General features: G+C 49.3%; 1 protein-coding gene across 1 annotated transcript; it reads left to right on the forward strand.

The window, feature by feature from the left end:
* The first annotated feature begins 131 nt into the window (after positions 1-131).
* Positions 132-17,985, forward strand: RIN1 (Ras and Rab interactor 1). The gene is made up of 6 exons (XM_084824576.1): positions 132-255; positions 7,329-7,509; positions 8,822-8,936; positions 10,677-10,749; positions 13,322-13,413; positions 15,606-17,985. The coding sequence occupies exons 2-6, from the start codon at positions 7,330-7,332 to the stop codon at positions 16,244-16,246; spliced, it is 1,101 nt and encodes a 366-aa protein (XP_084680702.1). The 5' UTR covers positions 132-255; position 7,329; the 3' UTR covers positions 16,247-17,985.
* Positions 17,986-26,611: the final 8,626 nt, after the last annotated feature.

Consider the following 26,611-nt stretch of genomic DNA (forward strand, 5'->3'; position numbering starts at 1 on the left):
TGCAAAACCAGCCGATTTCTGTGGGTGGGGTGTCCCCCGCTCCCTTAAAAACCGTCCCGGCTGAGTTCAGCCTCAAGTTCCCCTCCAGTCCTCCCCACCCGGCCGCTGGCGCTGAGTGCCTACCAGGCTTCGCCCTCCAGCTGGATCGCAGCCGAGACGTGTTCAGACAGCCTCAGCTGCCGGTTCTGCCAAGAGAAACCGCATGGCATAGGCAGGGGAAGAGGCGAAGCGAGAACACGCCGCTGGAGAGAGGAGGTGAGTGGTGAGGGCTGGAACGGGGCTTGCTTGGGGTCGTGTGATGGCAGGGGGGCACATCAGAACCCCCCGCCTTGGCATTTATTTACCAAACTGACTTGCTGGAGGCTGGTGCCCGTTTTTGCGTAGGTATTCTTGGCTAGTTGATTTCCTTGTGTGCAAACCTCTCTGTCCTGTGGTCTCCTCCCAGCTTGGGGGGCGGCGGTGTGGTCTAAAGGTTAGAGCCAACGTGGTTTGGGGATGCGGAGTCAGGTTTCTGGTCTGGTTGCTAGAACTAGGAAACACGTGTGTAGGCATGCGTGTGTGGCGGGCGGGGGATGTTACTGGTGCTGATGTGCTGGGGGGGGAGGAATAGGGAGCTAAGCAGGACCCCCCTTGGGGTCGTGCATGCCCAGCTCTGGACCCCAAATAACCCCTTCGTGCTCACAGGGTTGGCTGCAGTGGTAAACGCTTGGATGCTTCCCGTTAACCTCCCGAACATGCACGCCTTCGGTCAACATAATATGCTTTCAGGAATGTAACAACCTGCCTGGCGAATATGGATCCAGACCAGAGGGAGGGAGTTACTCCAGAGTAAGCGTAGGTGGCTGGGGTCAGGGGAAGTTTTAGGCTGTCGTCCTATTCCCCAGGGGCGGGGGGAAAGCTGTGCCCGCTCCAGCTCTTGATGGACTATAATTCCCATCATCCCTGATCATCGGCCATACTGGCGGAGGCTAATAAGAATTGGAACCCAACGACATCTGGAAGATCACTGGGTCTCCATCCCTGCTTCTACCCACGTAGCTGGGAACGTGCCCCATTGAATTCAGTGGGGCTTACTTCTGAGTAGACCTGTAGAGGACTGCACTCTTGGGATTGCTAATTTCTCCAGGGTGGCAGGGAGCATCTAACGGTGGGGTTTCTGATCTCAAGGGGGGTGGGTATTGGCTAGTGTATCTATTGCAGAGAGAAGACCTTGGTTCTATTTTAGACCCTGACTGAAATGTCGGAGACACCCCCCACCCCCACGAGTGCATTTGTTTTCTCCTTCCTGCTCCCTATTATGGGATGTTTGGGGAAAACTCCTCCTCTTTCTTCCTCCTATCTTTTTATTTTATTTTTTAAAAGCACTTTCCCCCACATGCGCTCGCATGTGATTCTAGTCCTCTGCTTTGCCCTAGAGTTGATGCCATCCCGGCCGCGCCCTGCGTGCATGTCAAGAGTCTCAGTCAGGTGATGGTTGGGGGGAGGCCGGCCAAGCTCTGCTGTGGGGCTGAGTCAATAATTCCTGGCTGGAGGGTTTCATTGCTCAACTTCCACTCTGCTGGAGTGGCCACTTTCCATATTTATTGCACATTTATATCGCCTCCTAGCTCCCCTTCTCCCTTTCACCCTCACAACGACCCTCTGAGGTAGGTTAGGCTGAGAGAAAGTGACTGGCCCAAAGTCATCCAGTGACCGTCATGACCAAGTGGAGACTCGAACCCAGATCTCCCGAGTCCTAGTCTGACACTGTAGCCTCTACACCACACTGGCTCATAGCAGACCTCAGCTGCTGTGATTATGATGAATTGTCCATCGACCTACGTGGCACTTGATTAACACGTTTATATAGCCCATTTCAATTTTCTTTATTGGAAACAGTTATTTCATATCTTTTATCATTCCTGCTTTTCATGAACATTCTGGCATTTTAATGCAAAAGTTGGGGTATAAATATTTTGCACAATCCTATGCATGTTTCTCCCCCTCCAACTGCCATTCTGCGCTTTACCACAGCTTCATCATTCCTTAGATATTAGAACCTTGGCCAACCGTGATCAAAGAAATCCTCAGAGCATGTGCGGTGTTGCATTTTAGGCTCGCTTGAACCACAGCACTGCAATTATTTATTATTGCATTTATATCCCGCCTTTTTCCCTCTTGCAAGGAAGCCAAGGCGGCTTACATTATCCTCCTCCTCTCCATTTTATCCTCACAACAACAACCCTGTGAGGTAGGTTGGGCTGAGAGTCTGTGACTGGCCCAAAGTCACCCAGTGGGCTTCCATGGCCCAGTGGGGACTAGAACCCGGATCTCCCAGCTCTCGGTCCAGCACTCTCACCACTACACCACGCTGGCTGTCAGGGTGATTGCAGTGACCAAGGGTGCAACCCTAAGCATGTTTCGACGGGGGAAAAAAAGTCCTACAACTCCCAGCATGCCGGGGAATTGTAGGACTTTTTTTTTCCTGTGGAAACTTGCATAGGATTGCGCCCTAAAGGCAAAAACCAAGCGGGTCTCTGCCCAAGGAACTTACAGTCTCAGCTGAGACTGTTTGGGGGAGAGATGACAAATGGATGAAAGGGAGAGAAGTCATATAAATGGATGCCAGTAAGCAGATGCTGTTAGAAACACAGAGGCTTTGTGTTGGAGGTGATGAGAATTAAGGGTCCATTTGTGCTCTCGCTCTCTCTGGCAAGCACTAACAGATCCACTTAAAACTGGGCTTAGCTCTCTCCCCAGGCTGCAGCCTCTTGTGGCATGGTGGTAGCACGGAGCTGATTCATACTCTAGTCTTCTTCCCTTTCTCGCCCCCGCTGTGTTTTGTAACTGCTCCAAAGGACGTCTCGTTCAGCTCATGCTCTTTCCAGATGTGCCTCCACTGCACGTGGCAACCTCCCCCGCCCGGCAGGGCCCCTAACCCGATGACAAGCTGCGGAAACTCAACAGGTGCATCTCTCTCCCATTGGGGCATGTCCACACAGGGTAATCTTTACCTGTTGGATTTCTGGCTCTCGTGGCCCTAGGATTAAGCTGCCTTATACTGGCTCACGCTGCTTGTCCATCTAGCTCAGTCGAGTCTGCCCTGACTGGCAGCATCTCTGTTGGGCACAGAAAGTTCTCTTTCCGTCACCTGCTACCAGATTATTTTTAACTGGAGATGCTGGGAATTGAACCTGGGACCCAAGCAGGGGCTGTACCACTGAGCTACAGTCCCTGCACTGAAACATCGGAGGCTGCCATCTACCAGGTCAGACTCTCCATTTAACTCAGTATTGTTAGCTCTGGCAGCTGTTCTTCAATACAGTGGCACAGTGGTAACTAGGTAATTTTAGACCCTAGACTTCATGGTTTTATGTGCATCACTTCGGTTGTGAAGCCCAGAACTCATCTTTCTTCATTTCATTTCATTTCATTTCTATACTGCCCAATAGCCGAAGCTCTCTGGGCGGTTCACAAAAATTAAAACCAAAAAAGCACACAGTAAAACAATATAAAATATGAAAGCATTAAAACCACAATATAAACAATACAACCAGAATAAAACCTAGCAGCAATGCAGAGATTCCTCTTCTCTCCCCCTCCAACTGCCACCCCAGGCTTTACAACGGCTTCCTCATTCCTGGTATATTAGAATCTTTGCCAGCCCTACTAAAAGAAATCCTCTGAGCATGTGCAGTGCTGCATTTTAGGCTCGCTTAAACCACACGGCTGGCTGGGGCATGCTGGGAGTTGCAGGACTTTTTTCTGTCTAAGCATGCATAGGATGGCACCCTAAATTACTAAAATGCTTCAGTGCGTAGGATTGCGCCTTAACTTACTAAAAGCTTCAGTAGAGAAGACCCTTGCACCTTTTAACAGTGATGCAGAAGAGGGCATTTTAGTAGGGTGCTCCTGTTTTACAGGCGAGGGATACCGAGGCTGATAAACAATGAACCCAAAACAGCCTTGGCAGAGATTTTTTTCCCCCCTTGCAATTTTACTTGTTATTGTCGGTTCTTCTACTGGAACACAGGAGGCTGCCTTGGATCCATCCAGCCCAGACTTGTCTACTCTAACTGGCAGTATTTGGGGTATTTTTTTTCTTCATGGACTAACGCAGCTATCGTTGCTTTTTATTCAACTCTTAGAGGTGCTGATAGGGTGGCCAAGTGTCCTCTTTTACAGCGCACTGTCTCGGTTTGGAAGGCATCCTCTGTTTGAAGGGCTGTCCAGTCCAGTTTTGGTTTAAAGACAAAGAACCATCGGAAGAAATCGCTGCACCTTAAAGTTGCCCATCAGCAGCACCTGGACAGCCGACTGCGCAAAGCGCATAAGTCACCTGGTGATTTAAGGTCACAGTCATAAGAACATCCGAAGAGCCCTGCTGGATCAGACCCAGGGTCCATCCAGTCCAGCGTTCTGTTCCCACAGCGGCCAACCAGCTGCCCAGGGGAAACCCACAAGCAGGACAGGAGCGCAATAGCATCCTCCCGCCCATGTTCCCCGGCAACTGGTGCACATAGGCTAGAAACATTCCAGGTGTCACAGTGACACTGGACTGTTCTCTGTCCTTCGTTCCAAAGTAGCAGCACCCTCTCTGTCTTGGGTTTCATTTCATTTATTATATTTCTATACCGCCCCACAGCCGAAGCTCTCTGGGCGGTTCACAAACATTAAAAAAAAACCCATTAAAATGCATTCTGTAAAGTCGAAAACCATTCACGTAACGACCTAGAACAAATAGCATGCACAACAACAACGTAAGATCTAAAACAATTTAAAACAATCAGCCAGAGACAATCAAAGAGGCTGCCAAATGCCTGAGAGAAGAGGGCAGTTTTAACCTGGCGCAGAAAAGATGACAATGGTGGCTCCAGGCGGGCCTTGTCAGGGAGATTATTCCATAACTGGGGTGGGGCCACCACCAAGAAGGCCCTCTCCCTTGTTGCCCCCCCCCTCTGAGCCTCCCTCAGAGGAGGCTCCCCAAGGAGGACCTTAGATGCAGAGCATAGTGTCTGGGTCAGTTCATGCTTGGGAGGCTGGGTTGAACACGGCTCTCAAAATCTGGCATGTTTAGCGCTGAAAATCAGAAGTTTGTTCCACTGTGGTTCAGAATAAGGCATTCTCAGAAACGTCATCTTGTCCTCTGTAGAAAGACTTGTTTTTGGACATTGCTTAGAAATTTCTTTGATATAAGCAATTCATTAATATTATTAAATAAATAAATACTGCCTCTGATCCTGGAGCTAGCACATAGCCAGGCCTAGTAGCCATTGATAGCCTTTTCCTCCAGGAATTTGTTCATTCCCCTTTTAAAGCCATCCAAATTGGTGGCCATCACTATGCCTTGTGGTAGCGAGTTTCATAGTTCGACTGTGCGCTGCGTGAAGACGTCCTTCCTTTTATCTGCCCTAAACCTCCCATCAGTCAGCTCCATCGGATGGCCCAGTTGGGGTCTAGGATTAGGAGAGAGGGTGTCTTCCGCCCCAGTGGTCAATGTACTGTATTCTCTCTAAGATTGGTAGTTGTCCTCCCCTTTTTCAATGTGGGTGCATGGAGAAAACATGAAGGAAGGGGAGGCAGTGTGGTGTAGTGGCTAGAGTGTTGGACTGGGACTCAGGAGATCCGGGTTCAAGTTCCCACTCAGCCATGAAGCTCACTGGGTGACTTTGGGCCAGTCACAGACTCTCAGCCTAACCTACCTCACAGGGCTGTTGTGACGCCTACAAATGGAGAGGAGGCGGATCATGTACTCCACCTTGGGTTCCTTGCAAGAGGAAAAAAGGCAGGATATAAATGTAACAGGAAATACGAATTACAAAATGAGGCCAGTTATCCAAACCAGATTTCAGAATGTTCAAATCACGACCTTGACTCTGGTTCTCAAATCTGATGTTGGAAGGAGAGGTAAACGACAACAAATCTGGAATGAATAAATAAAATGTACTGGCTTTATATTTAAATTGTATTTCCCCCCGGAATTTGCATCTATGCATATACATTAGGATATGCACATTTTACACAAAGGTGCGTCCTCTTTTGTTCTCGCATTTGGTGGTGCCCTCTGTTCTTGCGATTCATAAGTGACTCTGTCTCTCTTTTGCACCTGGCCAGAGCGTGCGCGCACCCCCCCCCCCATGTGCAAGTCTCCAGGGCAGGAAGGCCAGCCAACATCCGGAGCCATTTCCGAAGAGGAAGCCTCCTTTCCTCAAATCCCCAGACGACTTCCTGCTTTCTGGGCAGGCGCTGGCCGCGTTCCCACTTTGCAAAAGCCCAGCAGCAAAAACAAACACAGGCCAACATCGCGCCAGAGTTTTCCTTATTTATTCTTTCTCTGAAGTATTTTTATGCTGCTCCCCAGCCAAAAAGGCTCCCGGAACGACTCGCATCCCATCGGTTAAACGAGACGGTCCCTGCCTCGCAGGCTTACGATCTAAAAAGTCACGACACGCAAGGAAAAAAGATGGGGAGGGAAGAGGAGGAAAAGTACGTCTTTCAGCGGGGCTGGTGAAGTGGCCCTGCCCTCCCTCTCATCTCCCTCAGCCCCACCTGTTGGAATGGCCACTGGTGGTGACAGTTGAGGGAGCAGGGCCCTTCATGAAGGGGTAGTCTTCGTAGGGCTGGTCGAAATACTCTGGTTGTGTGGTGGGGAAGGGTCTCGGGTTTGGTTTGGTTTTCTTCCCTCTCCCAGGATGTCCTCCGTTTCCCTCCCAAACAGGCATGCACGCTCCCACCCCTTTTTTTTCTTTTCTCACCGCTGGGCCAAGCGGCCGCAGCAGCGTCTGGCAGAACGTCGGGACCAATCACGGTGCAGCCCTTGCTGCTGCAGGACAGGAGGGAGAGAGCAGGACAGCAGGGCTGGCGCCAAGGGTAGGCCTGGCCGGGCAACTGCCAGGGGACCATATCCCAGGAGGGGCCCACTGACAAAAGCCCCCTGGACTTGCTCCTCTTCTTCACCATGGCAACCAGCTTGTTCCCCTGCCTCTCGCTCTGGCCAGGCAACAGTGGTGGTGAAAAGGTGGGGGGCAGCAGATGCCCCGGCCTCCTTGCTCCCTGGCTCTCTGCCTGTCAGGCAAGCAAGAGAAAGGGGGGAAAGAGAAGGAGCAAGAGCAACTGGAGACATTATTCACCGGAGGAGGGTCCTTCACCCACATTAGATGTCTTCCGCCCTTTGAAGAACTGGCCAGTGCAGCCCTTCCTTCCCCTTGGAGGATGCGGAGGGTAAAAACTCAAGAAGTGCCGTAGGAATAAACAGCTGGCCTCTTGGGTCGTCTCCTGCCATTTGCATCCCTTTCTAATCCTCGCTGGACTTAGGGAAGATTTTTCTCTCTCTCCCTCTCCGCGCTCAGGATGACTCGTAACCCTGTCTACGATTACCCCGAGCCCTATGCCAACCCCCGGCATGGGGCAGTGGCGTCGCCCCGGAAGATCAGCCTCGTGGGACGGCTCCGGCTCACGCAACCTGTTTGGCTTCAGCTTGGCATCAACTCAGCCACCGCGCTCCACATTTTGCAGCGTGAGCCTCCAGGGGTAAGGACAAGCGAGGTGTGACTTGTGTCATAGCTTAGCTTTAGAACAGGGGTGCGGAGGCCAAATCCGGCCCTCTGGAATTCACCAAACAACCGCACCCTTGGCCCCATCCACCTTCCACCAGTGGAGGCTGGTGGTTCTGCTGTCAGTGGGGCGGTGAATACGCTTCGGGTCTCGGTCTGCACTTTGGAGAGCTTCTTTAGAGTTCTGACTGGTTCTGACTGAAACCCGGAGCTTATTCGCCGGGCCACTGACATCGGAGCCGCCGACCTCCGCTGCTTTCCACCAATGTTTGGCGGTGTCCCCGGCTTTTGTGCCATTTCGCCCCCCCCCTTCTAAAAGGTTGAAATGCTTCGCCTGAGGCTTATTTAAAGGCACTAAGAGCTGTGAGTTAAAATAGGCTGGTATTTTATGGACTGCAGCCCCCCAGAGCTTCTCCAAAATGGAATTCAGCTGAAAGAGGTTCAACATGGGAGGAGTGATCATGAAAAGAGTGCTTCTGAGCTTCTCCAGAGTGACTTCCTTGCCCCTTTGGGTAGGATTGCAACTTTTTCTTAGAGAAGACACGCCAGCGAGGCTGATGTCAAAACTTGGCGGGGACTAGGGTAGCCACAGTGTAGGCTGAAATTCAGCATCCTGCAGTCTGAAAATGCACTTGTTGGAGAAACTTCACCTGTTGAATTTCTCACTTGCCACTGTTAAAACGCATAAGGGGAAACAGCTGAGTGGACAGCCCTACCTCTGAGTAAACATAATCAACACTCTCACCTTTCCAATAGGGTTGTCCTTTCCTTTTCTCCTCGGGAACTCATAAGCCTTTAAGGGCACAATCCTATGCATGTTTGGACAGAAAAAAGTCCTACAGTTCCCAGCATTCCCCAGCCAGCATAGCTGGCTGGGGAATGCTGGGAATTGTAGGACTTTTTTTCTGTCTAAACATGCATAGTTTTGCACTCAAAATCATCCTTCCCCAATCTGGTGCCCTCCAGATGTGTTGGACTACAACTCCCATAATCCCCCAGCCAGCAAAGACATGCTAGATGGGAATTATGGGGGTTGTAGTCCAACACATCTGGAGAACACCAAGTCAGGGAAGGCTGAGTTAATGGAAGCTGCAGATAAGAGTGTGAGGCACCTGTGAGGCATAATCCAAACTCAAACATATTTTTTCATTCCATTTTCTGCAGCCTTCAGGTATGTTTAAAAATGTGAACATTCATCCCTTTTTTTCATGATCCGGCCCCCCAGCTCCCTCCCTCACCCCTCTTCTTCTTCACCTAACCCACTTCCTCGCTTCTCTTCCTACTCACAGACATTTCTGGTGCGGAGATCAAATACGCGGCAATGCCAGGTCCTCTGTTTACGCCTCCCAGATGATTCATCGCCAGCTTTCGTCACGACCTATTGCTTACACCAGGAGCGTGCAGGTAAGGTCGGCGTGGATTTTCTCTGCATTTAGGGGGGCGGGATTAGGAAGGCAAGTTAAGCAGCACCTGCCCAAAACCAATTGCGTTGCTATCTTTAAGATCAGAAAGAGAGGCCCTTCTCCTCTGCCCACCCGTGAGAGCAGTCAGGTGGGTGACCACATGTGAGAGGGCCTTCTCTGCAGTGGCCTCACACCTGTGGAACAAGCTGCCATTGGAGGTCCACCATGCTTGGTCAATGCAGGCTTTTAAGAAGGCCTTGAAAACATATTATTCTACCTTGGCCTGACTGCTGCTGTTAACTTTGCTGCTGGTTTTATTGTTGGCTTCTATTGTTGTTTTTATGTATTTTATTGTTGTAAGACACCTTGGGAAGGCTTCTGACCTGACAGGTGGCCAAGAAAAGTTATATATATATATATATATATATATATATATATATATATTTTCTAATTTACCTGTGCTCACGTGCTTATACAGCTAGGTGACACGCCGAGGAATTCAACGAGTGAAGCTAAGGTTTCTTCTGCTGGACTCTCTCGGCTGGGTTGTTTAGCCCCTAGACAACTCAGTGGTCCAGTCTGGGATGACACGCTCAGCAACCTACAAAGAAGCCACTCCTGGGTTGTTGACTAAAAGTGGAAGTGGCATACCGGAGGCTTCATACCTGATCTTTTCTGCTTGTCCCCAACAGCCCATGGTTTGTTTAACCTGCAGGCTGTTGTGCTGTGCAAACCAGGTCTCTCTGTATTTTTCCATTTCATTTCACATGGGGGAGCATTCAGTTGTGTGATTGCCCCACCTGCAGTTGGAAAAGTGGTAATTGTCCATTTCTGGTGAGAGAAAAGCACTCTACGCATGCTAAAGAAGGACCAAGAAGTGCCATTGCATGTTCTTCTACAAAATGCTGCCAGGGACTAAAGCTTATTTATTTAAAACCAGGTCATGAATGGACCTGGTTTCGCACAGGTTGGAAGAGCCCTTAATTTGATATGGCAAAGGCTTCAAGCAAAGTTTTGCAGCTGTCAGAGCTGGACACACTGTGCCTGCCCTGTCTGAGTAAAACCACTGAAACCCCTAGACACGACCCCTGCCATGTGCACCCCCCAAAGGGAAGGGTCTGCCCACTCCATTCCCCTGACAGGGGGCTGCCCCATAACAGGAGGAAGGGGGCAGCCCTATAACTCTGTCCCTCACCCTTCTAATCTCCCCTGGCCCCAAACTGTATGGACAGTAAAGCTATGTGCTGCTTAGGAAAGACTCCCTCTACTGTTTGAAGATGTTACTGCAGGCTTCAACCACATGAGCACATTTAAATTAATTAAAATTAATGAATGCATTTAAAAAACACAATAACCCCAAGGTGCATGCCCCTAGGGTCCCCTTAGTATGCAAGCCAAGTTTCAGGTGTCTAGATTTCACGGTCATGGTGCTGATGGGCAGACAGACAGACTCTTTTATTATTGTCGATGTATAGCCACAGTGTTCTGTGACACCCAAAGCTGTGCACAGTCATTTCCAAGCCCATCAGGTGTTCGCTATTAAATGCTGTTGGATATCTACAGTGGAACGATCATATATTGAAACCGAATGTCATCGGCTGTCACAGGCTGGTTTTCCATGTTTGCTGAGAACTGGGCAAATGTCCAAGTATTCTGAGAATATTCTACATTTTTGTCAATAAGAATTTGAGGGAGGAAATTTGTTCCAGCGACTTGTTCACCTGCCTCTTATTTTTTCTAGGCATCTCGCTAGATGGCTCAGATCTGATCTTCCCCAGCTTGCTGCATCTTATTGCCTCCTTCTGCTTGGCCCCGTAAGTTGTGCAATATACAACTGTGACACTTCTCTGGAGACAGTTGTTAGGGTTCCCCTTATGACCTGGATCCCCTGAGCAACTCCTTCAAGATCTCTTGCCTACATAAGAGTCCCACCTTCCTTCTTTTAAATTCCCCCTTCCCAGTAACGTGGGGTTTAGGCTGAAGGCGTGGGGTGATTGACACTCTAGACACAGGGTTTAACCACAATAGTTTACTGGTAAATTAAAGCAAGCAAATTACAACTAAAGGTATTTATTTATTTACACAATATTGCTGAGTGAAACAAAAGGCATTAAGAGAAAACAAAAGTTGCGAAACGCAAGTTCCGTTACCCTAGCTGTACGTCAACTTCTCCAGGCTCTTCTTCCTGCTCCCTCTTCAGGCTCTGGTCTCCCCAACTCTGCTCTTACTGCTCTGCTCTTTCCGACTCTCTCTTTTTATATCCTCCTCCCCCAAAACCGAAAGCACTGCTTCAAACCTGAAGAAATGAAACTTAACTGGGGAAATGAAACTGAAACTCATTTGGGGAAATGAAACTACTCCTCTCAGGGATACCCCCTCCCAACAGAAAAGCCCAGGCCTCAAAGCCTGACCTTTTTTCCTTTTGCCTCTGTAGGCTTCAAACCTCCTCAACGGTCATTCTGTCCCCACCCCAAGACCCAAGCTTTGATTCCAGCAGAAACCCATGTATATGTTGGTGGAAAGGGTGCTCCAGGCAAAGTTTCCTTTGCTGCTAACTCAATTTTCTTGTAAAAGTTTTAGGTTTTTCAGGGAAGGGTCTAAACTCCATGGTAGGCTTTGCATTCAGAAAGTCCCTCTACTGGGGCTGTTCACACAACACGCTAACCCAAACTCAGTGGTTCAGTGTGGGTTGTTGTTAAACCGTGGGTTGTTGAACCGTGGGTTAGCTGTTGTCTGAACCCAGGATCCTTTGGGCAGGCTGGCTTGTCAATCATGCAGTGTGGCTTGTGAACCCCCCCCCCCAAAAAAAACAACCCAACAACAAACCATGGGTTCTCAAGGTTGGCTTATTTGAGAAAAATAAACCACGCTGCGTGGTTACCAAGCCACCGTGCGGAAAATGTCCTGGGTTCAGACAACACACTAACCCACGCTTCAACAAGCAACCCATGGTTCAACAACAACCCACACTCAGCCACTGAGTGTGGGTTAGCGTGTGGTGTGAACCCAGTCATTGTAGACCAGGATTAGGCAACCTGGTGCCCTCCCATAATCCCTGACCATTGGCCATGTTTTCTGGGGCTGATGGGAGCTGTAGTGTACAATAAATGGTTGTCAGCCCCTGGTGTAGACAGTTCTGAACTAGATGGACTAAAGGGCTGTCTCAGCATAAGGCAACTTCCCATGGTTCTATTTAAACCAGCCCTTTATTTGGAACCATGAGGACTGGAATCTTACTTTCTTTTTAGGGAAAGGACTTTAACTCATTGGTAAAGCCCATGCTTTGCTTGCAAAAGGTTCCAGGTTCAATCTTTGGCATCTCCAGATCCAGCTGGGGAAACCCCTTGTCTGAAACCACGGACAGCTGCTAGAGAACACTAAACTAGATGGAACAAAAGTCTGATTTGGTATAAGGCAGCTTCCTATGTATCTATGTCAGTTCATACAATCTAATGTTTAATTAATTAATTAAACATTTAATTAATGTTTAAAAACATAATGTTTAATGTTTTTGCAGCATGCCTCAGCCTCCCACAACCTGATGCCTTCCAGATGTGTTGGACTACATCTCCCAGAATCCCCCCTCCCTATTCTGGGAGTTGTAGTCCAACACAACTAGAGAACATTAGGATGGGGAAAGCTAACAGCAACCTATTTTGAATGTTGTGGCTTTTTTTTTTTTAAAGAACACAATGTAAAAGCATTGAATTTGGCAATTTTATTTCCATGTATTAGCAAGACTCGAGATCTGTTGTTGTTTAAGTCTCCTTCTAACATCACATTTGAACATCAGAGCCCAAGTTGTGATTTGAACATTCTGATTTCTGGTTTGGATAACTGGCTTCATTTTTAAATTCATATTTCTTATTACATCCCGCCTTTTTCCTCTCGCAAGGAACCCCAGATAGCTTACATGGTTCTCTTCCGCTCCATTTTTATCCTCTCAACAGCCCTGTGAGGTAGATGAAGCTGAGAGCCCATGACCGGGCCAAAGTCACCCAGTGAGCTTTATAGCCGAGTGGGGGCTGGAACCCAGATCTCCTGAGTCCCAGTTCAATGCTCTAACCACTACACCACACTCTCGTGTATGTTATGTTTCAGAGAGCCAGTGTGGTGTAGTGGCGAGAGTGTTGGACTGGGAGCCGAGAGATCCGGGTTCTAGTCCCCACTCGGCCATGGAAGCTCCCTGGGTGACTTTGGGCTGGCCACAGACTCTCAGCCCAGCCCACCTCACAGGGTTCTTGTTGTGAGGATAAAATGGAGGATGATTATGTACACCGCTGTGTAACAAACAAATAAATAATGAATGGTAAACAAATGTAACAAACAAATAAATAATGAATGGTAAACAAATGACAAACATCCTTCTTCTGCTCTGCTGTGAAGGGACATCCTGCCTCTCTCCCTGCGTCTTCCTCGGCCCATCTGGGAGGCCTCATCCTGCCAGCAGCTGGAAGCCATTGCACACTTGGGACTTGGTGAGTGGGTCAGTGTCGACCCAGAGGTAAAACTCCTCTGGAGCGGCTGACAGAGTGGACTAGTCCACAGAAAGCTTATGCCGTAATGCCGTCTTGGTGCCGCGAGACGTTTTGCTTTTGCCGCCACAGAGTAACGCGGATACCCCCGGGGAAGCTCTTTTGGCCGCCATCCCACACTCGCCACCAGCCCTGCCTGACCTTTGACACTCTGCCAATCCTTGCAATTCAGTGGCGGCAGGGCGGGAGTGAGGAACACGTTGCCCCCGCTCAAAGACGATGGACTCCAACTCCCATCATTCCTTCCCGTTGGCCATGCTCACTGGGGCTGGTGGGAGCTGCAGTTCAACGTCTGGAGCACCAAGATTCCTTACCCCAGTAGTGGGGTGTATTTATGCCTTGCAATGCAGAAGGTAACAGGTTTGTTCCCGGCTGGGAAGCAGGCCACATCGACCCGACTTCCATCACGCCCGGCCGACCTGCACCGACCCCCAAACCAGTAACAACAGCGACTTGTTGTTAGTGTCCAGTCGTACTCATGGCATGTTAAAAAAAGGGTATTGTAGAGTTGGAGAAAGTGCAGAAAAGGGCAACTAAAACAATCAAGGGGCTGGAGCATCTCCCCTAGGAGGGAAGGTGACAACAGCTGGGATTGTTTAGCTTGGAAAAAAGGGGGGCCAGGGGAGACGTGAGAGAGGTGTATGAAATCATGCATTGTGTAGAGAATGGGGACAGGGAGACATTTTCCTCCCTCTCTCATAATACCAGAACCCAACGGGGTCCTCCCATGAGGCTGATGGCCGGGAGATTCAGGACAGATGAAAGGAGGGACATCTTCACACAGCACATAGTTGAACTATGGAATTCACTCCCACAAGACGTACTGGTGGCCACCCATTTGGATGGCTTGAAGAGGCGGTTAGACAAATTCCTGGAGAAGGCTACCAATGGCTACTGGTCCTGATGGCTGTGTGCTCCAGTCTCAGAGGCAGGATGCCTGTGTGCATCAGTTGCTGGGGAACATGGGTGGGAGGGTGCTGTTGCACTCCTGTCCTGCTTGTGGGTTTCTTGTGAGCAGCTGGTTGGCCTCCGTGTGAACAGAACGGTGGACTAGAGGGACCCTTGGTCTGATCCAGCAGGGCTCTTCTGATGTTCTTACTATTCCTAAAACAATAATGCACTTGGTGCTTTTAAGTTGTGTTTATGATTCCCTTTCCCACCGTCCCCTTGACGTTTTGCAGCACCAAGAGATGCAGGGAGGTGTTTTTCTTTAGCTCAGTGGCCCAATTACCAGCACTCCATCCTGTTCTCTCACTCTGGGACATATATGTGCCTCCCTCGGGGCTTAGCGAGAATAGATATGGCAACTGTCACATGGGAAGTGTGGAACGGCCTGTAGCTTAGTGGCAGGGCCTGTGTTTTGCATGTAGAAGGTCCCAGGTTCAACCCATGATAGTTAAGAAGGATCAGGTATCTGTGCCCAAGACTCTGGAGGGTGGTTGCCAGTCAGAATACCCAAGCAATCTGTTGCCCTCGAGATGTTTTGGACTACAACATCCATAATCCTAGACTGTTGCTTATACCGGCTGGCCCTTATTTATTTGCAGCATTTTTACCGTGCTTTTTAGCCCCCAAAGTCACCCAAAGTGGCTTACAAAGACTAGTAATGAGAAACTCCCTGCTCTCAGGCTTACAATCGAAAAGACACGACACAAAAGGAAGGAGGATTGGGAGGGAAGAAGAAAACAGCAAAACTCAAGCACCGGTTCTTAGTTTCAGTGTTTTTATAGGTGTCATTTCTGGAGGGGAAGGCAAAACAAGCTCCCTGCAGCTGTTCCTTCTCTGGCCACTGTGGGGGGCTAGGTTAGAATCCCCCTTGCTGTGATGTTTTGGGAGGCAGGGGAAGTACAACTTCCCAGTGGCCCTTGGTTCTCTGGCTGATGGATGAGAAGCACCAAAATGTCTGAAGGGCCCCAGATTGCCTATAACTGGAATAGACAGTCATTGGCTAGAGGGACCAGCGGTCTGGCCTCGCATGAGGCAGCTTCCTAACTGCAGTGGTCATTGATGGTTACCCGGCAACTATGTCCTCCATCTTGTTTTTCGGGCCTGGCAAAGATGACAACAGGGAAGCAAGAGCTCCGAGACCCCTGCAAGCAGTTTTAACGCTCTTCCTCTCTCTTGTTTGCCCCTAGAGTTCTGGAACTCCTCCCTCAATACAAAGGAATTTTCCCAGCCCCTGGTGCCCCCTTCCCGTACGGACTCTCCGCTCCACCCTGCAAGCGACACCTGCGTGCGGAACTGCGCAGAGGCAGCCCGCGGAAAGCCCGCCAAAGCCTGCGGCTTTCCAAACCCTCCATCTGACGGGCCAGCTCATGGAGACGTGGGTGCCCGTCGCCAGCACTTCAAGAACAACATCAAAGTACAAGTGTCCACAGAGGCTGCCAGCCCTCTGTCTCCACCAGCTGTCCCGCCACCCCCCATACCTGTTGGGAAGAAGAAGAAGCATCTGCCCCAGTCTCCTGTCCCTGATGGGAGAAGCCAGCCTTCCAATGGTAACCCACTGCCTCAGGTTTCCTTGCCAGCCGTAGTGAGGTTGGAGGCCTACTGCATACCCCAGAGCAAGGGTAAGGAGCATATGGGTAATTCTGGGGGCCCTGTAACCCCACTCTCCTCCTCGGGTCAGCTGCTACGTGTGATGGAGGAGGAACAGCCAGACGTATATGACCAGGCCACTGACCCAGGTCACTTTCCCTGGAACCTCCCAGCCCAAGAAAGGGGCAACTTGGACAATGGAGTAAGAGACTGCACACTTTCATCCTTTCATCCTTCTTGAGCCATTCCTGGAGCTGGGCTTTTGTAGAATTTGATGGGATGGACAAGTCTTGAAAACTCCTGAGTTTCTCTGCAAAGGGACAGATGTCTAATGGTCAACGCCAGAAGTGAACCGGGCCTATCCGAACTCTGGAAAAGGAATAAAATTCAGCGCCTCTCAGCCTGGACTTCTCAGTTCTTCTGGGAAGAACCGAACCGAAGTAGGGTTTGTTTCTTGAGGGGAGGGTTCATGTGGGGGGAATTCTCAAATGCTTGCAGAAACTACGTTTACACTAGAGCCAGCATGATGCAGTGGCTAGTGTCAGAGCAGGGTGGCCTACCTCACAGGAGCATTGTGAGGCTAAAATGGGACGCGTGTGTGACAGTCCTGTAGGTTGCCCTGAAATCCTTGGAAGAAAGGTGGTATATAAGTAAAATTGTAACAATTCAGGGTTTTCCTACTCCCTGAATAATAATTATAATGATAATAGTTGTTGTTATTACTGAGCTATGAAGCTTACTGGGTGACCTTGGGCCGGTCACTCCTTCTCAGTGTTGTAGGGATGTCAGAGAAATCCATTTGTGGGATGGAGCTTGACGGGTTTTCCTATGCGTGGTGCCCTGGATTTCATTTTAGTTCCTGCTATGGCATCTGATTCGATCTGCACTGAGTCGAGCCAATTTGTGGATGTTCCAGAAATTTTGCAGATTTGTTTTTTTTAATCTATTTTTTATTTTATTTTGTTTGAATTTTGCACGTGTGTTGTGTGTGTGTGTGTGTGTGTGTGTGTTTAAAGGTTCTGCAAGCTGTGCAAATTTCTGAACAATTCGCGCTAATTGTGGCCGAATTCATGCAAATTGTGCAAACCATGGCCAAATTTGCATGATTTGCGTGAACTCAGCCATAATTTGTGCAGATTTGGTTGTGAATTGCAGAACCTTCCACCCCCAACCCTGAAAAAATGTGCAAAAATGTTGCTGGAGTTCAGACTCTGGGAACTCGCAGACACAAAGTGAGTTGTTGTACCACGAAATACCGTTGAGCCAACCCCCCCCCCCCGATCTCTCAGCCATGGGCATCCCAGTCTTGCCTACCTTACAGGATTGTAGTGAGTGTAAAATTGTGTGTGTGTGTGTTGGGGGGGCATATATGCTGCTTTTAGCTTCCTGGAGGAAATTAAGATATGAACGTTATTTCTTAGGGTTTTTTTTTTAAGCATTCCCATTTATGGATTCTGTTAAATGTAGAGGGGTTGGGAAATTAATGCTATTGCTTAGGGGCTCAATCCTATGCATGTTTAGACAGACAAAAGTCCTACAACTCCCAGCATTCCACAGCCTAGCCAAGGAAGGGGGCAAAAGGCAAGAAAATGTCACAGCCTCTAAAAAGCTGCAAGAACTTCCTTATGTTTTTCTCCCCCTTTTAATATTTTTAAAGTATCTTTGTCACTGTTTGACCTTTCTTTTGTAGAGGATGTTATGCCATTGTTGAGTAATATTTTACTGAGGTTGTTGTTTTGACTTAGATGTGTTGTACATTGCCCTGAATCTTATTTGATGAAGAGCAGGTATAAAAAATGTTTTCTATATATATTATTGTTATTAATAAATATAAGCTCTACATTTATTTTTCTTTACAATGAATTAAATAACAGCACATATCTGTTACACCATCAAATAAAACCTTGGTGGGGGCCAGGGGGCAAATATCTTGTCCACTTACTTAACTATTTAAGGGCACAATAAATATCTTGTCCAATAGACATCTTGTCCACTTACTTAACTAATTACGGGCGCAATAAATATCTTGTCCACTTAACTATTTAAGGGCGCAATCCTGTGCATGTTTACACAGAGGAAAGTACTACAACTTCCAGCATCCCCCAGCCAGCCATGCTGGCTGAGGGATGCTGGGAGTTGTACATTTTTCAGTCTAAACATGCACAGGATTGGGCGCTAAAAGTGGTTTAGGCTGTGGTCCTATATCTGTTTACCTAGGAGCAAGCCGCATTAACGCCAGTTTGACTTAGTTCTGAGTAGTAATGCACTTTTAAGCTCCTTTCACTGTAACAAACTTAGGGCTATTCTCATCTTCTGTGAAGCCTGTTCCATTTGCTGGTCGTAAGTCAAGTCAACAGGTGCTGTGCTTACCTTACCTCCTTTCAAGGAGGGTTCTCCGTTTTGCTGGTGAAACTCCCTTCCCGTCCCAAGCGTTCGCATTTCCACCCGCCTCCCTCCCTTCGGCTCCACACACATGGGGCAAAGCATAGTGGCCAGAACAGCCCCCTCAGCAGAGCAAAGGAACACTGGGTGGCAGGGGCATCATTAGACAGAGGCTCACCTGGGCACAGGCCCCCAGATCTTTTTTGAGCTGGGCCCTGGATCTTTTGAGCTGTCCTAGTTGCCATTTTTAAAAACATTTTCCCATTGACTTCCATTGGAAAACAAAAATGACCATAACTTCTTTAGTTTGTAGGAGAAATACATGACATTTGGAGGCTTGGTAGCCCCCATAGAGATGACTGAGCCAGCCAAATTTCAGGCAGTTTGGTCCAGTGGCTTTTGTGCTAGTCACTGGTAAAATTTGCTGTTTTCAAGAACAACTGTCAAAGCAAAGAGCTATGTTTTTTTTGTTCTTCCACATACATGCATGGAATTTGGGGACCTGCCAGCCCCCATAGAGATGACAGAGCCTGCCAAATTTCAGACAGTTATGACCAGTGACTTTTGTGCTAGTCACAGGTAAAGTTTGCTACTTTCAAGAAAATGTGTCAAAGCAGAGCTATTAATTTCTTTGTTCTTCCACATACATGCATTGAAATTGGGGACCTGGAAGCCCCTATGGAGCTGACTGAACCTACCAAATTTCAGACAGTTGGGTCCAGTGGCTTTTGCGCTAGCCATGCATAAATTTTCCTTTTCTCGAAGTCTAAAACAAAAAGGAAAAACTGTCAAGTCACCCAGGGGATTAGAGATCCTAATCAGAAGGCGTTTAAGGCAAAAGGAGAAGGGGACGGCAGAGGATGAGATGGCTAGATAGCATCACTGATGCAATGAATATGGACTTGAGCACGCTCCGGGAGAGAGCGCAGGACAGGAAGGCCTGGCGTGCTATGGTCCATGGGGTCACGAAGAGTCGGGCACGACTTAACGACTGAACAACAACAAATCCCTAATCTCCAGTGTAGGGTTTTTGGAGGTGCAAAAAACCTCTCTCCCCCTGCTTTTCTTTTCTGCTCTTACATGTCCACTGTTGGGAGCTTGCCTGCACTGAAATTTTGAAGAGGGAGAAGGAAGGGAAGAAAGAGCGCCATGTGAAATACTGGCATTTCTCCCAGCATCTGCCCCAAACTGGAACCTTTGGGTTCTGCAGGAGTTTAGTAGCTTTAGTACAGAAAGGATCCAATCAGTCTCCACAAACTTCTTTCTCCCCCTCCACTTTAATTTCTCCTAAATAGCTGTAGGACTCAAATAATCCCAAAGGGGGGGGGGGTTAGGACGATGTGGTGGCATGATCGAGAAACCGCTGGGGCTCTTAAAAAGGTTCCACAGTTTTAAAAAAGCTGGAAAAAGCCCTCAGCCACCTCACTGTTCATTTCAGGACGTGCAATCCTTGCAAACCCTCCACAGCCTCCTCAATTCCTCTGAAGTACCACCTCTCTGGTAGGAGCCACTTGGCTTAGGGAATTCTCTCTACCCCCCACCCTCGCGCACATTCCCAGTCGCTATTCTTCTTCTCCCCTCCCCTCCCCTGTTACTTCTTTCTTTCTTTCTTTCTTTCTTTCTTTCTTTCTTTCTTTCTTTCTCTTTTCTTTTCTTTTCTTTTCTTTTCTTTTCTTTCTTTCTTTCTCTTCTTTCTTCCACCCAGAGCATATCTTGGGGAAGTCTTAAAGAGAATTCTCTTCGGCGGGCAAGAGAAGTGCTGAACTGTATTTGACTTTATACAAACAGACAAGACGGTCGGCTTTTCTCCTTCTCACTTAAGCCTTTGAGAAAAGTGCGTTTGCATGGCTGCGGAGAAGCAAAACGGGCTGTTTTGTTTGTCACTTGCCATTGTCCAGCAACAGGAAGGGCTGCAGCTCGGCGGGAGAGCCCCTGCTTGGCACGCAGAAGGTCCCGGGTTCGATCCCTGGCATCTCCAGGTAGGGCTAGGAAAGAATCCTGCCTGAAACCCCAGAGAGTTTCCACTGACTGCTGCCAGTCAGTGTCAACAGTGCTGGGCTAGATGGACCCAGGGCCTGACTCGGCACAAGGCAGTTTCCTATGTTCCTATGAACAGAAAGCTTTAATAAAAAATGTGTGTGTGGGGTTTGTTTTTTCAGGGGAAAATGGACCAAGGAGGGGCTCGAACTAGCAACCTCTGGAGGCACGCCCACGGGTCTCTCCCCGCGGTGCAGAGACCTGTTCGAAACCTGTATTCAAGGCTCTGGGCCCAGGAAGCCTTGGCAAGGCAGGGGGGGCTCGCGCCCACGCCCCTCGGCTTCCCTGAACACCCCATACGCCCTCGAGCTGGGGGGAGTGCTAGGGCCAGGCGAATGCAGGGCCATCCCACGGCTCTCATTGCAAGGGGCCTTGGCGAGCCCACAAGGGCTTGCGCGCCTGGCCGCACTCGCACTCAGGCCCGCACTCAGCCACACGCGCGCAGCACTGTCGGCCACAGAAGAGAACACGTAGCCATTCATTCAGAGGGCTTTTATCCTGCTCTGCAGCCAAGCAGCCTCCCGGAGCAGCTTGCCTGGAATCAGCAGGCGAAGACGGCCCCACTCTAAAAAGCCACGGCAGACAAGGAAAGGGGGATGAGGAGGGCAGAGGAAAAAAATAGGCTGGAGGCTGAAGGAGCGGCGCTGCTTCCCCGTGCGCCTCCCTCGGTAGAGCCCTCAGGGGGGGACCGATGTGTGCATTTAACGGGGCTACAGAGACCTCCGCGCTTGCACTGGGGCGCCCTCCCGTGGCCATCTCCCAGCACTGCAGCCTGCCGATTTCCATCGCCCTGCAAAGACCTCCGCGCATCACCGCATCTAAAAATGGCCATTGCGGTGTTGGAAAAAGGGCAGCTACAACGAGCAAGGGGCTGGAGCGCGTCTCCCCTGTGAGGGAAGGACAGAACTGCTGGGACTGCCGAGCTTGGAAGAAAGGAGGGTCAGGGGAGACACGAGAGAGATGCACAAAATTATGCCTGGTGTGGAGACAGTGGAGAAGGAGACACTTTTCTCACTCTCTCATAATACGGGAAGAAGGGCCATCCCGTGAAGCTGGCTGGTGGGAGATAGCCGGGAAATTGCCAGACCATTGGTGGTTGGAGGAAAGGGGGTGTGACCACCTGAGGAGCCCTGGATCCGAAACCCAGGAGGACCAGGTTTGGTCCATGGAGGCCTGAGGTTCCACATCCTCAATGAAAAGCGAAAATGCACAATATGTGAAATTCACCATCAAAAGGTGTGAGGATGGCAGTAGCTTTGAGAGAGATCTGTCCGTGGCCATATAAACCCCCCTATTCAGAGGTAGCCTATCTCGGAATACCAGTCGCTAGAGAGGATCGCTGTCTGGAAGGCTTCCAGGCGAAAGGATCCTTCGGCCCTGTCTAGCAGGCGTCTTAGTTATGCCATAGGCACACCGACTCACAGGCCCTCTGCGTTCCCGTCTTTCCAAAATCACTTCCTCACCCCTTTTTAAACCGAAGCAGCTCTTGAAAAAAAGAAAACGACGCTGAACTAGCAACTCTTGCAGCTGCAAGAACAGGGACGATTTCCTACAACCGCATCACATGATGAACGAATGCCACGGGCGGAGGGGAAAACGGTCGGCGAGGCACACACCCGTCACCCCAGGAGAACTGCGCCCTGGCATGAGCGGGCCTCCTTCCGCCTCTCTTCTCTCGGTGGGTCCAACAGGTAAAGAAAGTCACAACAAGCATCAGGGAAGAGGGTTTCATTCATGGTGTGGCGTGTGTGGGGGAGTCGAGTTGCAATCCTGCCCCGCCCCGCCAGGAGGCTGTGGGGAAGCCCGACGCTTCGACTGCCAGCCCATCAACATCATCATTTCTGGATCCCAGCCTGAGAGACGGTGCTGCTTTGGAGTCTCTGTGGTCAGAGCTGGGCCGGAGGGAAGGGGAGCTGGGGGGCGGCCCCCAAGACAGAGCACAAGGAAAGCTGGGCTTCACCTCCAGCAGCAGCAAGGGAGGGACGGGACCAAAGCGAGAGAGCAGCAAGAGGGCCGTTCAGCGGTTGTCGCCCTTCGTAGCCACGATCAACATGGCTGAAGGCACCAAACCTGTAGACAAGACAGCGTGAAGAGAGACCAAAGTGAAGAACCCACCTCTAAGGCGGGCAGGCAGAGGAGGCGCTTTGGGAATGAAGCACAGGATAACAACGCAACCTCCATCTTTCTTCCCGTCCTGGGGAAGACATGAGCTAGGAGCAGGGAACTGCCTTAGCCAGAGTCAGGCCATGGGTCCTTCGAGCCTGAGCCTGGCAGCAGTGCCTGGCAGCGGCTCTCCGGGGTTTCGTGCAATTTTCCCGCCCTCCCTGGAGATGCACTACACAAGCCCTTTGAAGCAAAGGCTTCCAGCACACACACACAGCCTTCCCCGGCCTGGTGCCCGCCAGATGTTCAGGGCGTTAACTCCGCAGCAGCCCCAGCCAGCACGGCCAACGGTGAGGAGTCCTGAGAGCTGTAGACCAAAACATCCGGGGGGTCCCAGGATGGGGAAGGGTCGAGAGAACAGCAGAGGTGGAGGAGTGATTTCAACTGGAGAACTTCTCGAGCCCCTGGCAACTCACTCCCCTCTCGTGTGGCTCTCATATGTTTTCTCTCCAAACCAGAACAGACCAGGGACGCCGAGCCCTGCTGCTCCTCGAAGGGCTTCGGACTGTGAGTGGGTGGGCTGAAGAACGGGGCCCCCGACTAGGGGAAGGGAGAGTCCATGGCTGAAAACCCGAGAGGGAACTGTGGGCAGAACAGCAGCTCCGCATGCACAGAGTCCCAGGCTCAGTCCCCGGCGTCTCCAGTTCAGAGTATCGAGAAGCAGGGAAAGGCCCTTCCCCACCTGAAGGGTTCAACAGCTGTGGACTTTCTACCTAGACCTCCCAACAAACCGGAAGCCACTTGGGAAGGTCCCTGAGTAGTAAGAGATAAAAGACACCCCCTGACATATATTGTGAGCGATATTTGAGGAGGGAAATTTAAGCCATATTTTTCCAGAGAGCCTTCCATTTCTCAGTAGCCCCAGAGGATGAAACTCATCCTGGAAGAGGGCCTTGCCCAAGGGTCCTCAAAACTCTTAGCTGGCACTGCCCTGGGGGCATTTTTGAGGAGCACCCTCCCCTCTGCATGTCCTGTTCCATGCTCCCGTGCGCTGAAAATGTATCATCCATCCTTTCAAAGGTGAACATTCTGCCTCCACCAGTTTCTTGGAGGCTGCCTCAAACATCTCTCCTTGCAAAATACCTCTTATCGCTCGCTGCCTTCACCTCCCCAGCATCACCCCATACAGAGCAAGTTTTCTTCTCCTCCCATTCTTTACATACCTGACACATTGCTCTGACGGAAAAAAATGTTGGTGTTCTGAGTTCGAAGGCAACCGTGTCAAGGCACAGAGTGCCTTTTATCAGGCTGGACTGAAACACCAACTATGATCCTATCTGGCCAAGTACCATTATGCACGCTCTGGTGACCTCACGTTTGGATTCCTGCAAGAAGTGGGAATGCCTTTGAAAATGATCCAGAAACTTCAACTGGTCCAAACTCGGACAGTGAGATTGTTAACAGGGACTGGCCGGTTTCATCATATTATGCCTGTGCTTTATGACCTGCACTGACTGCAGGGCTGGATTAAGACATGCTGAGGCCCTAAACCATGTCAAGATTCAGCAGCCCCATCCCACAAACAAAGAGAAAAGCATGTATTACATTATAATAGAAAGTTAAACCATTATATTTCCATATATACGTAGGCAAAGATGCAATGAGAAACAACTATACACGGGGCTGCCTTTGAAGACGGTTCAGAAACTCCAGCTTGTGCAGAATGCGGCTGCCCGAGTATTGGGGGGGCGGGGGGAGGTGATTCGATCACATAGCGCCTGTACTGCGTCAGCTGCGTCAGCTGCACTGGTTACCGGTGCGTTTCCGAGCCCAATTCAAAGTGCTGGGTTTGACCTTTAAAGCCTTAAACGGTTTGGGACCAAGCTACTTGAAGGACCGCCTTCACCCATATCAGCCTGCCCACACTTTAAAATCAGAAAGAGAGGCCCTTTTCATTTGCCCGCCTGTGAGAGCAGTCAGGTGGGTGATCACACAGAAGAGGGCCTTCTCTGCAGTGGCCCCACGCCGTTGGAACAAACCGCCCTCGGAGGTCCGCCATGCTCTGTCATTGCAGGCTTTTAAGAAGGCCTTGAAAACATATTATTCTACCTTCTCTTGATAGGACTGCGATTGTTGCTGTTGCTGCTGTTAACGTGGTTGCTGGTTTTATTGTTGGCTTTTATAGTTGCTTTTATCGTTTGTATGTTTTTATCACTTTTAATATTTTAACTGTTTTTATGTATTTCATTGCTGCAAGCCGCCTTGGGGGGGCTGCTGCCCTGAAAGGCGGCCAAGAAATGTTTTAAATAAATAAATAAAAACTAAATAAAAGAGACTTCTTGCAAAAAGCTTTATTTGCATTATCCAATACCATATGATTTCTTAATATATGAAACGGACGGCTTTGAATTCATACAAACAGAAGAGCAAATACAGCGATTGGAACTTAGTTATTGGAAGTAGCAGAGTAGCTCATAATGAAAATTTAGTGCTGGTATTCTAAGCAAAACATATACAGACTTGAAGGAATTCCCATCATCCCCTCTGAGGTCTGTGGTGAGGTTGGGCAACCTGTGGGTGATGCAAGTTGTCCAGCAGACCTGAAAGGGAAGCTGATGGGATTGGGTGTGGATTGGGATGGGGAGGTTAGGGTTCAGAATTTGTGTGTGTGTGTGTGTGGGGGGGGGGGTTATATGAAAAGTTATTGAAGCAAAGCCATCTCAGTTATAATAAATCTTAGTTATCTCCAAAATATTTAGAGGGCCCTCATAATAGGAGCCCCTAAGCTGTGGCTTACTTGGCTTGTTCCTAAATCCAGCACTGACTGGCTGCTAGTCCATTTCTGGGCCCAATTCAAAGTGCTGGTATTAACCTACAAAGCCCTAAATGGTTTGGGGCCAGGTACCTGAAGGATCATCTCCTTCCATATAATTGCCCCGACCCTAAGTTTATCCTCAGAGGCCCATCTCTGCATGCCTCCACCAAATGAGGGGAGGGGGTGGCTACTAAAGACATGGCCTTTTCAGTGAAGGCACCCTGTTTGTGGGACACTCGCCCCAGAGAGGCTTGCCTGGCTGCTACATTGTGGTCTTTTCTGTGCCAAGTCAAAACTGTTTTATTTTCTCAGGGTTTTTAAGTCCTCTAGTTTTGAAAATTGTGTTGGTTTATAGATCTTTGCACTGCTGTTAGCTTTTATCTTGGTTTTTACTTTGGTTTTAGTCTGCTTCGAAGTTACAGTTTTTATATTATGTTTGACTGTTAACGTTATTTTCGGGTTTTAGGTTTTGTCTTGTGACCACCCAGAGAGCTTCAGCTAACGGGGCATATAGAAACTAATAAATTAATTCATTAAGGGTGCAAAGGAGGTGCAGGGAATGCTGATCAAATTTGCCGATGACACAAAATTGGGAGGGATAGCTAATACTTTGGAAGACAGAAACAAAATTCAAAGTGATCTTGATAGGCTGGTGCGCTGGGCAGAAAACAACAGAATGACATTTAATAGGGATAAATGCCAAGTTCTGCACCTAGGAAAAAGAAACCAAATGCACAGTTACAAGATGGGGGATACGTGGCTCAACTACACTACAAGCGAGAAGGATCTTGGAATCGCTGTCGATCACAAGGTGAATATGAGCCAACAATGTGATGTGGCTGCAAAAAAGGCAAATGCTCTTTTGGGCTGCATTAATAGAAGCATAGCTTCTAAATCCCGGGGGTGGGGGGGTGGCACTATTTTTTGCAGCCCGTAAACCTCCAGCAGTAGCCATCACTTGACTTTTTGGCAAGCAGACTTGAGTAAGAAGAATCGCCTGGAGAAACTTCATCATCATCATCATCATCATCATCATCATTATTATTATTATTATTATTATTCACATTTTTAACTCACCCTTTCTCAATGTAGCTCAGGGCAGTTTACATGGTCTCCCCCCCCCCCCGCCCTCCATTTGTCCTCACAACAACTCTATGAGGTAGGCAGTTTAGGCGGAGAGAGGGAGTGACTGGACTGGCACAACCTCGCTCTGATTCCTTCATGGCTCTGAGCTGGGATTTGACCATGACAAAGAAACTGTACAAGTGA

The sequence above is a fragment of the Heloderma suspectum genome, chromosome 17 (assembly GCF_057233095.1).
Source record: "Heloderma suspectum isolate Gila_16-S chromosome 17, 16-S_ref, whole genome shotgun sequence".
NCBI classification, from domain to species: Eukaryota; Metazoa; Chordata; class Lepidosauria; order Squamata; family Helodermatidae; genus Heloderma; species Heloderma suspectum.